Source organism: Sphaerodactylus townsendi, linkage group LG05, assembly GCF_021028975.2.
Source record: "Sphaerodactylus townsendi isolate TG3544 linkage group LG05, MPM_Stown_v2.3, whole genome shotgun sequence".
In the NCBI taxonomy this organism is placed as follows: Eukaryota; Metazoa; Chordata; class Lepidosauria; order Squamata; family Sphaerodactylidae; genus Sphaerodactylus; species Sphaerodactylus townsendi.
This window is the reverse complement of record NC_059429.1, coordinates 76,394,996-76,408,828: the sequence shown is the minus strand read 5'-3', so window position 1 is coordinate 76,408,828 and position 13,833 is coordinate 76,394,996. Positions and strand designations below refer to the sequence as shown.

Genomic DNA, 13,833 nt, shown 5'->3' with positions numbered 1-13,833 from the left:
TCCAAATGGTTCAGCAGCCAGGTATTGTGACCAACCAGGTAGTTGAATAGCCTCAGGAAGGCAGAAAACCCAAGACATTTGTGAAAGCCCTGGTGCTGATCTTGGTGCATCACAAGCTGGGTAAATCTGGCATAATGGCTAAGGGTGTGTCTTCCTGTTGGGCAGGAAGTGCCTTGGCTGTAAATTCACTAAGGAACTTCAACCAAGTCACTACATCTCCATCTGTCCCAACCCCCTATTTGTTATATAAAAATAACTGCCCTGCAGTGTTGGTTTTCAAGGTTACCACAATAATGTATTTGAAATGTTGTGAAATCCAAAAAGTGCATTTCAAAATATATAAATGCTAAAAAATAGCATTTCAAAATATATAAATGCTTTAAAAATCCTATATAAATGCTAAAAATAGAAGAACAGTGCTAGTAAATAAAAGTTACATAATGCAGAAATTTGCGGGAGAGATAGACACAGTGTGAAACCATCCATGCCAAAGAAATGGGGGTAAGCATGGCTGCTTTGGCCTCTCTTTTTAATACCCAACCTTGATTTTCAGAGTAAACCAGAGATGGTGGAACAAGGAAGCCCGAAGACCACAGATGACATTGTGCTGGAGCGGCCGGAAGAGAGTCGCACCCGCCGTCGCCACAAGACTGAGAATGTAAAGCAGCCCTCGAGCCAGGAGCGGGTTGCAGCAGCTGTAGAGCAGGGGCAGACCCAGAGGCAAGCATCTTTCAGGAAAGCTGGGAACAGGCAGTCTTATCCAAAGACTGCCTTTTCTTCACTGGCTGGAAGGAACAATTTCTCTATGAAAAGATCCTGGGCCCCGCCCCCCAGGAGGGAGGGCTGGCTACTGTAGTGATCTAGTTGGTGCTGCTGAGTGCAGACTGGATATAGTCTTAGCTGATTTCTGGGCACTGCACATCTTCATGTATTTCAGTGTGTGTGTGGGGGGGGGGGTGCCTTTTGACCTGATTTTTCCTTTCTTGCCCCTCATTTTGTTTTATATTCTTCTGGGTTTGACTTTGAGTAACAGGTGCTCTCTTCACAGACGTCGGACCTGCCAATTAGAGGAAGGAGATGCTGGTATCCTCCACCCAGTTTTCAGTCAGACCTGCCAGTTCTGGATGGCATTCATGAAGCACCTAGGTTTGTGCCTAACCTGCCCTATTACTTCACTTCTACAGTTTGTTCCACTGTAGCCCAGCATGGCTTTGTTTCTGCATTTTTAAGGATGGAAAGAAAGCTTGCCGATGCTGGAGTGGTGTTACAGATTCAGAAGCCAGAAATGGATGTTCCTGGGCATTTGTGCCTTTTGAGCAATTCTTTCCCTCCTCATTGGTTTCCTCCTCTGCTGTCAGACTGAGGCTGTGCCACCACCACCCCTGTTCTTGTCAGTTGTTTAAATTCTGTGCTAACCTAGATAACAATAATAATTGTTGTTATTGGTATTAACAACATTTTATATTCCGTCCTGCTGCCTTTACCCAAGGTGGTTAATAATTGAAAATAAATATGATAAAAACTATTAAAACCACCCCTTTTCACAGATCATTAGAACAATAAAAATGTTAAAATGTGTGCAAGACATAAAAACAGCAATTGAAACATTGGTTAGGAAGGAGGGATAACTGAGGGAATACCAAATGAAATTTTTAAAAAAGTCTCTACCTGCTGGCAGAAAATGGCAACAGAAGGAAACAGATGAATCTCCCTGGGGAGATTGTGTCCCAGAGCTTTGATGCCATCACTGTCAGCACCCTCTCCCAAGTGGCTACCTGCCTGTAATCTCAGAAGGCCGGACTACACAGAGCAACCCACTCCTGAAGATGACCACAGGGTTTAGGCACCTTCATAAGGGAGCGGGCAGGCCTTCAGGTATATTGGTCCCAAACCATATAAGGCTTTGAAGATCAAGACAGGCACCTTGAATTGTGTTCAGAAACAAATTGGGAGCCAGTATAGTTGGGCCAAGAGTGAAGTGGCAAGGTCCCTACAGCCAACTCTGGTCAACATCCTGCCTGCAACATCAGCAGCGTAGATTTTGGGTTGTTTCTGTTTGGGGCGCAGAAAGTGAGAGAAACAGAGGGTGTGTGCAGGAGGGAACATATAATAGATAAGTTGCTTCTAACTGTTGTGAATGCCAGATCTTTTTTCACCATACATCTAGGAACATGGCTGTGCTTGATGCAGGGCGCTCTCTTTGGTCTCCTCTCTTCTTCTTGTCCGTAATTCTTTATAGGATATTTTGACTTAGTACTAGTCTTAGAATCCTTACAAATGGCTGAGTATTGTTGATCATTCCACAGCATGTCTTTCCTTTGCCTTTTGCAAATTTTCTGAGTGTTCACTTAAGCCTCCCCCTCACATGGCATTTCCTTTCCCTTGCAGGGTGTCCCTCTGTACAGCAGTGTTCATTGGAGTGTGTTTCTCGCTTCCTCCTCCCCTCCATCCTGCTGGAGGTAGTGAGCCTTGTCGCCACACTGGCAAATGACATCTCTGTCAAAGTGTTTGAAAGAGTCAGGTAGGAGCTGGAGCAAGACCACCTTGGTGGCTGGCTAGATGCTGCCTAGAATGCCATTTGGGTACTTTTCTCAGCAGGGCGAGAATGGTACATGATGGGGGTGGATATTACTGTACTTCCATGAAACTCCTTGTCTTTCTTCTGCAGTTGTCCCCAAGGGGTCTCCTTTGTGCCATATTCCCTGCCAGGCACCACTGCCCGACCAGCTGTCATTCGACACTTCACCTTGCTGGGGCGTAGTTTCCATCAATGGCATCACAGCACAGAACAAGGTGAAAGGCAGTGTGGGGAGCCAGAAAGTGAAAACTTGCTCTTTACTGCTTCTGGATCAAGGCAGGAATCTCAGAAATAAACTCTGCTTTGTTGCCTTCTCTGTATCATTTCAGTCCTAAAGGGATTCCAGCGGTTTGAGGCCACTGAGTTTGGCACCACAGAGAAAGGTGTTGATGTGGTCCCTCGGCAAAGATTCCTTTTTATGGAGATCATTGACAAAAAGGTGCTTACCAGACAGGGTTAGAGCCTGACCTACACAAATTTCTGGGCCCAGGTTGAGCTTTTGAGCCATTTTAGTCTGTGCTAGCAATGCAAATGTGGATTTACATGTCCCCTTTCCCCCCTCAGATGGTTCTTTACACTTACAATTGGTCTGTGGACCTGGGCAGTGCTTTGAGCAGCTCCCTCACTCGCTTGTTGCAGTGGCAGAATGCCCGTGCCCATGTTGTGCACTGTCTGCTCAGCCAGAAACTTGGCCTTTTCCATCACTACTGCTACATGGACACACCATGGCATGAGGACAGCAAGCAGGTACCCCTATTTCTTAGCTTTCCTGTGCTGAACTGCCATTTAACCATCTGTCCTTAGTTGCTTTGCGCTGAATCTCTCTGCCCTCTCCTCCTTGTATATAGGAGCAAAATCCCTTTTTGAATTCCACTCTGGATGTGGATGCCCTGATCCGCAATTCCAGCGCTCCCCCAAGCAAAGAACAAGGTCGGCTGAGCAGCTCTGCACGTATCTTGCCACCCATGCATTTCCCTTCTTATATGGTTCCTTTTGATGAGGCCCTTCGTGATATCTCAGTCAACCGACCGATCCATCACAGCTCAGAGCTGAGTGTCCTTGACCGGGTGGCCCAGCATGGAGCTCAGTTCCTGGAGATCAAGAATATAGAGAGGAAAGGTAAATGGAATGATGGGGGTAAGGGAGAGGTCTCTGTGCAGCTGTGAGTATTTCTGCATTGGGTCAGGGATGGGGCTGTTCTCTGTGATCACGGAGCAAGAAAAAATTCCCCAAGACTGGTACAAATAAAGAAGGAGAACTAGCCACAAAACGGTCTTGTTTTCGGAAGAAAGAGCTTAGAAAGGTTTCCTGTGTTGGAGGTTTTCTGAAGGCATCCAGTTTCTAGGCCAGGTGAAGCTTGAGTTTTCGACTGAGAAATGTTATCACACTTTTGGTCTGGTCCTGCTCTCCTCAGCTCCTACTTCTCTTCCACAGAGCTGGAGAAACAGATGAAGATTGAGAATCTCTTTGTGACATGGCAGCAGAGGTCCGCACAGTCCAACATGCCCATCAGTGTGAGTTCAGAGAGACTTGGGACATGGGCACTGCTTCAAGGGGGAAGGCTTGATACTGCTTCCCTTGGGGTTAAATGAGAGGGAAGGGTGTAGTGGAAGCTTTCTTCCATTTGGAAAAGGACTTTGCTGGAGAGCTGTGAGACCCACAAGATCAGTGGCTTCTTAGGACCTACTCACTTGGAAGCCACTTGTATCCCTGCTATTTTCACGCTCATTAACAAAGCACAGAATAGATTTCAGTGGGGTTTGTTTAGTGTGAATTGAACAGTCTAACTATTAGGCTGAGGACTACTTCACACAAGATAATAGACTCCACAGATTCCTCCCAACCATCCCAGAAACAACTAGTATGTGAAGGCAAATGTGGGTTCATTCATTTAGACATTTCTGACCCCAAGGAGATCCAAAGCAGTGTACTGAAATATCTGAAGTATAAGACAACCAATTTAAATAATATCTTTTAAATCAAGAAGAAGAAGAGTTTGGATTTATATCCCCCCTTTCTCTCCTGCAGGAGACTCAAAGGGGCTTACAATCTCCTTGCCCTTCCCCCCTCACAACAAACACCCTGTGAGGTAGGTGGGGCTGAGAGAGCTCCGAGAAGCTGTGACTAGCCCAAGGTGGGGTGGAGCAGGGCAGTGTTGATGTGGTAGTGAAGAGGAGTCTCTGTGCAGCTAGGGTTGCTGTGAACAACAGAGTATGCGAAGCTCACCAGGATGAGTTAACTGGACATTATCATTTGAGTGCTACTGGGTTCCAGCATATGGTCTGTTCACTGTACATAAGGATTTGAATTATTGAAGGCTTTCACAGCCTTAATCAACTGGCTGTTGTGGCCATGGTCCGGTAGTTTTTGCTCCTAACGTTTTGCCTTCATTTATGGCTGGCATCTACGGAGGCACGTTGTGGTAACATGCGTTTCTCTCTGTGGCTGCTCTCTGTAATCGCCAACCATAGATACCGAAGAAATAGTAGGAGCAAAAACTACCAGACCCTGGCCATGCAGCCCAGAAAACCCACAATGGCCAGTACATTAGCATTATTTCTTTAATTCAGTAAATGGATACTTTATCTCATCAAAACACACTGAGGCAATTTATAGCATGGCACATTTGTGTATCAGATTATTTGCCCAGGCCAAACAGTTGACTTAAAGCTGTTTAGCCTAAGACTTATTCAGGGCATACTGCAAACATTTGATACTTAAAGTCTCTTATCTGTTAAGAATATAAGAAAGCGGCTGCTGGATCAGACCAGAGTCCATCTAGTCCAGCACTCTGCTACTCACAGTGGCCCACCAGATGCCTTTGGGAGCTCACATGCAGGAGGTGAAAGCAATGACCTTCTGCTTCTGCTCCCGAGCACCTGGTCTGCTAAGGCATTTGCAATCTCAGATCAAGACGGATCAAGATTGCTAGCCATAGATCAACTTCTCCTTCATAAATCTGTCCAAGCCCCTTTTAAAGCTATCCAAGTTAGTGGCCATAACCACCTCCTGTGGCAGCATATTCCAAACACCAATCATACGTTGTATGAAGAAATGTTTCCTTTTATTAGTCCTAATTCTTACCCGCAGCATTTTCAATGAATGCCCCCTGGTTCTAGTATTGTGAGAAAGAGAGAAAAATTTCTGTCAACATTTTCTACCCCATGCATAATGTTATAGATTTCAATCATATCCCCACTCAGATGTATCCTCTCCAAACTAAAGAGTCCCAAACACTGCAGCCTCTTCTCATAAGGAAGGTGCTCCAATCCCTCAGTCATCCTCATTGTCCTTCTCTTCACTTTTTCTATCTCTTCAATATCCTTTTTGAGATGTGGCGACCAGAACTGAACACAGTACTCCAAGTGTGGTCACACCACTGCTTTATATAAGGGCATGACAATCTTTGCAGTTTTATTATCAATTCCTTTCCTAATTATCCCCAGCACAGAGTCTGCCTTTTTCACAGCTGCCTTTTTCATAGAACTATCAACTAAGATGCCCAAGTCCTTTTCCTGGTTTGTAACTGATAGCACTGACCCCCGTAGCGTGTATGTGAAATTTGGAATTTTTTGCCCCTACGTACATCACTTTACATTTTGCTACATTGAACTGCATTTGCTATTTCTTAGCCCGCTCACCTAATTTATCAAGGTCCGCTTGGAGCTTTTCGCAATCCTTTGCGGTTCTCACCACCCTACATAATTTGGTATCAACCGCAAATTTGGCCACCACGCTACCCACCCCTACTTCCAGGTCGTTTATGGGGGACCCTACCTACATCCCTCCATTGTAAGAACTTCCGATTTACACCCACCCTTTGCTTCCTGTTTCTACACTAGTTTTTAATCCATAGGAGGACTTCCCCTCTTATTCCTTGATTGCTGAGTTTTCTCAATAGTCTCTATTCTGGATAGTGTTCCTGAAAATGGCTGTCTATACTAGAAAAAGTATATTATGAAATCACTGCTTGCAGTGGTACCCCAGGGTCAGACACGACTGAAGGGGAAACTTTACTAGAAAAAGTTAAGGTGCTGACTTTTAGGCAGAGTCTCCTTGTCATTTCTGGGCAGCAATTATGCTCCTGTTGCTTGTATCTTGAAACAGCAGGCTAGGGTGCATGAGTGTCAGTCATATACATTGGTGCATTGGCTTAATGCTTCATGTATTACATTTGTCGCTCATTCCCATTTGGATCCTTGTACATGTGAACTACAGAGCCACAAAAGGGGTGATGTGGAATAAAATAAAACAAAGCAAGATGTGCTGGTACAAGGGCTCCTTTAGGTTCCTCACTTTTGTCGCAGCAGCAAGCTGAATTCACGCTACTTCAAATGATAGGCATAGACGCAGTTGTAGCAAACTTGTAACCGTTCAGACTAACGAGGACTGAAATTCAGTTTCGCGTTATCAGAAATTAAAGACAAGCACCCTTGCTAAATGCTGTATGTTCAGTTCTCTGAGCTGTACAGATAAGCTGTCATGCCTGTGTGAGATGTCTGTGGCCAGGAACAAAACCTTTGGGAACTGAGTTCAACTTCATAACATCAGTCCCCTTTATTCTCCAAGAGGTCCATATGGCAAAAAGATGAACTTGATATAACCACAGCCAGAAAGTGCTTCATGGTTACCCATGTATGTATGTGTGTGCAGATTGCAGATTTGGAAACCCTGAAGCAGTCATCGCGTTTGGTCCACTACTGTGCTACACCACTGCTCTTTGATCCAACCTTCCGGCAGCAGATTCAGGCTGATCAACAAAGCAAGCCAGAGGGAAAGGTGAAAAAATACGGGGAACCTGTGCATATTTCTTTGATACATGTAATCAAAACTGTTTCTTGGGTTTCAGCGCAAGGTCCTTTCCCACGCTCTTTGTGAAAACTATCTCTGTTCTTGCTTGCTGTGCAGAAACGACACCATTCAAATGACTCCACAGCATCCAGCAGAGACCGCAGCCACAGCTGCGACTCTACAGAGGGGCTGCCATGTCGGACCAAGGATGAGGCGTGGCTGCTAGAGCTGTGCCATGCTTTCCTGCAGCAGTATATCCAGTACCTGCAGAGCATGGGCTTCATCTTGGTGCAGGTGCGCCCAACCTCACCCACCCGCAGGTCAGTGGGGATTGAAGACCAGGGCAGTCTTAATTTTAGGAACAACTGTTACTGTTTTAGGAACTGCATAGTATGCAAATGCTTGTTTTGCAGGAGGATCTGCTTCAGAATGTGGCTTTGAGATGTTTAGGAATATTTACTTCAGAATGAAAAAAAAAGTGGGATGTCCAGTCTGATACTGACATCCAGTAGGGTTAGGATACCCCTGCAGATCCCTGATATTTTCCCTATAATAACTTCTGGTTTGCAGCAGCACAAATCGGATCAGAGCTCTGGCAGCAATGGGCAGTGAAGGGCGAGGATCCTTCTCATTCAGCAGACCAAAGACTGATGGGAGTCCAAAGGTGAGCAATCTCCTACTGGACACTGAGGCCTTCTGGCATAAACATACCAGCCCATGTGGCCTACTGTTTGGAGGGAGGGTTGATTTGTTTAGAGCAGGCTAGAGATTGTTCACCAGACACCAACAGATGATCCCTAGATACCAGAGAGCTGTTCTTGCACCACATCAGTGCAAACACTTTTTTTCCAGAGCACCAGCCCTCCTGTCACTACATACCACCTGCAAAGAGCTCTGCCTGGGGGCATTGTGCTAATGGAACTGGCTTTCCAGGTGAGTGAAAAGTGCTCCCATACTATTTATTTATTTGTTTGTTTGTTTATTCAACTTCTATACCGCCCACCCCTGGAGGGCTCTGGTAGTGTATTTAAGTGTATACTTAAATACTAGTAGTGTATTTAAGTGACAAAAGCAAGTATATGTGTTCACAGGCCTCAGAAGTGAGCTATGGTACAGTGGAGTAGGACATGGTCAGCCATGAATAAGCTAATAGAGCTGACGCTGATGGGGAAAAATACAGGTTGAGCTAGTCCAGCTCCGATGGAAGGTAGCAGTGGCACTGTTGATCTAGTCACTCTAAGCAGCAGTCAGTTCTGCAAATGACAAGGTTTGACTACCTGTTCAGGTGCAGGCCAATATTTCATTTATTTCTGCTGTCCTTAGGGCTGTTATTTCTGTGTGAAGCAGTATGCACTGGAGTGCTCACGGATCCCCATGGGTCAGACTGTCAATTCACAGGTAACATTTCTAGATAATGACCTGCTGCAGGAACCAAAATGTGGGTTAGTTTAGGAAATATTGCTCCAATACATATGCGAAAATTGGCTTGAGGACAGTGTGAATCTGAAGTCTTCCCTGGCTGTGACTTGAGAGAGAGGGTGGGTTCTATCCAGTCTGTTCTCCTTTCTTACGTTGTGCCTTAGCAAGAAAAACAGTACTTTTGGGTGGCCTTCACATGGGGGCTGTCATGTTTAAACCAGCTCTTTATCAGCTGCAACTCAAAAAGTCAAATGCCACAACTTGAAGGAAGACTAAATAAATTATGTAAATGTTAGATTATTTAATTAAACTAATCAGTTTTCATTCATGAAGCACTCCATGAAACATCAGCAGAAGTAACCACAAGGGACAGATTCCGAGTTTTTCCATTTGGTCTTAATTGCAAACAAACATCAATACCAGAGAAGGAGGAAGAATTGGGCTCATGGGATACGGGCATGTGGCATATAGAAGAGTTGGGAGCTGGATTCTGTGGGAGAATTGTGAAGATAACTACACAGATTAGGGCTGTGCAAGTTAAACCTTAGTGCTCCCAAGACAAAATAAGGAAAGTCATTTAACATAGCTATACCCAGTGATTCTGCCCAAGGCTTCTGCTCAAGATACTTTCTATAGAAATTAAACTGTTGCCTATATTGGAGAGAATCAGTACTGAGAAAAGTATCCGACTCAACAGCTTCCATCACCCCCTTTTATGTGAAACTCCTAATCCATGCATCACATTTAATCCATAAACTATGGAATAATACTCTAGCCATGCTAGACTGTCGATTGCAGGCTGGTGATTTCTTGATTCTTCCTAGCTCTCCATGCTCTTCACGGAGGAGTGCGACAAGGTGCGTGATCTCATGCATGTGCACTCATTCAGCTATGATTTCCACTTGCGCATTGTGCACCAATACCTGCTTGGCTCCTACATGGCACTGCGACAAGGCTATCACCTCACCGGATTCCTGGAAGACTTCATTGCCCAGCATCCTGACATTCCCAAGTTTGGACGCAACCACATCTTCCAGGGTAAATGCTCTTGAGGGCAGATGGGAGGTTCCTAGATTTCACACTACAGGTCTTGTGACATCCATCCAAGACTGTCCTAGAGAACCAGTAAGTAGCCATAGTATATGGGAGCCAAAAGAAGGCTGATAGTAATTGGGCTGATTTTACTATGCAGCACCATCAGTGTGAGGAGACTGTGGCTAGAGTGCTTTGCATGCAGAAGGTTCCAGTTCAATCTCTGACATCTTCATTTAAAATTGATCAGGTGGTGATATGAAGGAAACCCTGGAGAGGTTCTGTTAGCCCAGAATAGACAGGACTGGTCTTGACAGAATAATGGTCTGACTTAGTGTAAGGTGGTTTCATATGTACGTGATATTATAGGTTTTCATAACCAAAGTAGACAGGTCCCGAAGACCAAGGAACTAACATTTTAAAATTAATATTGAGGGACAAGACCAAATTCTGGATTTAAATTCCACAGGAGCTGTCTCCACTTCACTGTGCATTTCATTCCAGTTAGAAAAAGATACCTGGTTACACATAACATGGGACTGAGCAGATACTATAAAAAGCCTATACATTCTTCAAGCCAGATTTACGGAGCAAATAAGCCTCTGTATAGTGTGAGGGAGGTGGGGCCATGTGTGTGTATTGCACGGGTATAAAATATACATACACCACGGTCTGCAGTTAATAGGGCTTTGGGCAGCATCATGTTTTGTAAGTTTCCTAAGGTTAATCCTGACATACTTCATGTGTTTGTGACATGACATAGAGTTTGCTGTATGGGGTTTGGATAACAGCTGGAACAAGGAGACGGGCAAGATGGAATCCACAGTGACCTCAGCTTGAAATAGGCACCTGCAGTGGGAGCACATGTGCCCAAAATGCCATCCTTCCCATTGCAGAGGTCATTTAGATGGATCCAGCAACCCTGCAAAAGCCCAGCTCACAGCAGGGGGTATGTTAGCATTGCCTAGAAACATCTGCTCCCCAACCTTGATAGGTCAGGCTAGCCCAATCTTGTTAGATCTCAGAAGCTAAGCAGAGTCAGTCCTGGTTAGTGTTTGGATGGGAGACCACCAAGGAAGTCAGGGTCACAATGCACAGCAGGCAGTGACAAACCACTTCTGAATGTTTCTAGCCTTGAAAACCCCACTGGATTGCCATAAGTCAGTGTCGTATATATAAGTCGTAAGGTATAGGTGATGTGCACATAATGATGTGCACATTATTTTTCCACAGGTTCACTGGCCTTGCCTACCAACACCATCACAGCCCACCAGCTCTACAACTACATAACTGACCATGCCAGCACCTACCGCACGAAGCCACTACGCATGGTCAGGCCAGGAACTGGCACTGAGGGCAAGAAGGGAACCCCCAGCCTTGAGCAAAATGAGTATGCCCTAGTCTCCATTTGGAACAGGTGAGCAATTTTCTGTATGTGTTAACAAGCCATGGTTTCTCTACCACCTGTGCCATTTGGTTGGTACTGCCAGTGTCCTTTTGGTCAGCTTCTATTTTTCACTTGTTTTGTAGTTCTTGTAAAGGTAATTCCATTCCTTAATATGGGACACTCACTATTCCAGATTCACTATCTAATGGAATGAGCTTTCTATCATTTTATGCTGAAATTTGTACTCCTGTGAAGTGTTAGCTGCCCTGGAGCAGGATTTAGGCATGCACTACAGGGAAGTTTCAATATTCAGGATGGGAAAATTCAAATGCAGAACACTCCTCTTGCACAAAACAAACAAGTGCGCGTACATTTTTTCTGGCACAAAAGGCAGACATTTCCAGCAACAGCCTTCCTAATTGCCTTGTTTTTGTAGATCATTACTAGTATTCACAAAAAAGCAAATATATACAGACTCCACTATAGTACATGGATGAATTATAGGGTGGAGATGTTAGTTGTTTAATGAGTACTGCTGGCCAGGGAAACTAACACATAAAGGACCCCAGGTACACACTTTCAAATATATATGATGTCCTGCAATTCCAGACCTATTGAGCTATTACTGTCTATTGACTTTACTAATCTGATGACTTGGTCCAAATTGTATAATATGGCAAATGAGCTGTAAATCAAAAGCTGTCAGACATCCATGAACCCGAAGCATGTCTGAAGCTTATTACAGTTCTTCATTAATGATGAGTCAAGTCATACATATATTTGTAGGTGATGGATTAGCTCACAAGAGGCAAAGTATATGTTGCATTGGTGTTACCTTCCAGTTCATTTGAACTACTAGTTGCAATGAGCCAAAAAACTTCACCTGTCTCCCCCACTGCATCCCTCTTAACACACATACCCCATAGAGAATCTCTTATGTCACTCTGTGCTTTCAGCTCTGGTTCCTACAAGGATTCTGAGGGTCTGCGTCACCATGATGACTTTGATGTATCGCTTCTTGTCTACCATAGTGCAGCACCCTTTGAGGAGCAGAGTGATGTCGAGCGACATATGCTACGGTGAGAGGGGGGTTGGACAGTGGCAGGCAGAAACTTGGGAGAGCAGAATGAGTCTGAAGGGACATGACTCTTTTGGCCATGCCATGCAGCAAACCAGGCCACTTATGGGTAGAATTTGTGGAGGAAGGGGTTATATTAGAGTTGCTGAATTGCCTTGAGATTGTTTGAAGAGGAATTAGCTGCAATGGCAATCTTTTACTCCTCTCCCCCCTCCCCCCTCCCAGGTTGAACTTCTATGTGATCATGACAAGCCAGCGGGAATTGTTCCCACGGTTAACAGCTGATATGCGGCGTTTCAAAAAACTGCCTCGTCTGCAGCGGGAGCCAGTTCTGGGACGTGCAGCTTGGGAGGCAGCAGAGAATGGATGGCAGCGAAAGGAAGTTCCAGAGCCCTGGGAGGAGGTAGAGAACAGTGGCGAGTTCTATGCTGGAGGCCCACAGATCAAGGTGGGCCCTGGGCTCTTCTACACATCCCCTCTCTTTCCACTGCTCGCCTCAGAAGTTGCAGCCGCCCAGACACAGCTCAGTGACATGGTGCAGCTGGCCAAGTGTCACTGTCGCCGTGACAACCTCTGGAAGCGGCTCTTCCTTCTTGAGCCCCTTGCCTCTGACAAGCTCAAGTTAGGCAAGCTCTCCCTGGGAGAACTGGAGGAGCTGCTGGATGCTGTGCACAGGAAGTCCATTGCAGACATCGATCCCCAGCTGGTAAGTAGTTGGGCTGGGTCAAGTCATGTTCAGCAGATCCTATGGCAAGTTGAAACACATACTATTTTGAAACACACAACAGAGTTGAAAAGGGCATCTGCCATTCTTGCTGAGCTACAGAGCATCCATCTCTATGCACAGTTCTGCAAGCTAATCAGCCCCCTCTTCTTTTTTCTGTCCCTTACAGAGCTGTTTTCTCACCATGACTGTCTCCTGGTACCAAAGTCTCATCAAGGTGCTGCTGAGTCGTTTCCCACAGAGCTGTCGCCACTTCCAAAATGCAGATGCTGGCACCCAGTACCTGGTAATGATTTTCCAGCAACTTTTTTTCCTGCTGGGTCTCTGTCTTCTAATTAGCTTTCCCTGCATGAGTGTTCCCAGAGACAATCCATTCTTGGCCAGTCAGAAACCAAACGGTGCCCAGGAGCCCTCCAGGAAAGATGTTTCTTCACATCTTTATTAAAAGTTGATCCCACTGAACAGAGGTTTTTTTCAGTTTGGATGTACAGGTTGTCAGAAGCCCTCTGGTCATCCTGTAGTATCTCTTTTATGGATTGCTTTTGTCCTCCCTGTCATCCCAAGCAGAATCCCTGATCCTCCCACAAGTCACATGACAGTGCCTTGCTTCCTTTTGCTTATCACTGTAATGTGGAGGCTCTCTCCTGAGATAGCACTATTGCTCTCTCTTTGTAGGTCGTGCTGAACCAGAAATTTACAGACTGTTTTGTTCTTGTATTTCTTGATTCCCATTCAGGAAAAACGGTAAGAAATTTTACTTGTACTGGCCAGCAAGTTCAAAGGAGAATGAGAGTGATAGTTATGGGGAATCTGTAGAGCTCATG

General features: G+C 45.2%; 1 protein-coding gene across 5 annotated transcripts in view; it reads left to right on the top strand.

Annotated features, from left to right (window-relative positions):
* Positions 1-13,833, top strand: part of SZT2 (SZT2 subunit of KICSTOR complex) — a 92,667-nt gene that overhangs the window by 76,937 nt on the left and 1,897 nt on the right. For all 5 annotated transcript variants that reach the window (XM_048497163.1, XM_048497159.1, XM_048497161.1 and 2 more), the window contains exons 53-71: positions 554-720; positions 1,049-1,146; positions 2,389-2,521; positions 2,669-2,793; positions 2,908-3,017; positions 3,143-3,325; positions 3,427-3,697; positions 4,013-4,092; positions 7,232-7,357; positions 7,487-7,689; positions 7,940-8,033; positions 8,222-8,302; positions 8,693-8,767; positions 9,613-9,826; positions 11,054-11,237; positions 12,164-12,286; positions 12,511-12,991; positions 13,179-13,295; positions 13,685-13,753. In XM_048497163.1, coding sequence (XP_048353120.1) covers positions 554-720; positions 1,049-1,146; positions 2,389-2,521; positions 2,669-2,793; positions 2,908-3,017; positions 3,143-3,325; positions 3,427-3,697; positions 4,013-4,092; positions 7,232-7,357; positions 7,487-7,689; positions 7,940-8,033; positions 8,222-8,302; positions 8,693-8,767; positions 9,613-9,826; positions 11,054-11,237; positions 12,164-12,286; positions 12,511-12,991; positions 13,179-13,295; positions 13,685-13,753 — 2,934 coding nt within the window. The remainder of the gene's footprint in view (positions 1-553; positions 721-1,048; positions 1,147-2,388; positions 2,522-2,668; positions 2,794-2,907; positions 3,018-3,142; positions 3,326-3,426; positions 3,698-4,012; positions 4,093-7,231; positions 7,358-7,486; positions 7,690-7,939; positions 8,034-8,221; positions 8,303-8,692; positions 8,768-9,612; positions 9,827-11,053; positions 11,238-12,163; positions 12,287-12,510; positions 12,992-13,178; positions 13,296-13,684; positions 13,754-13,833) is intronic.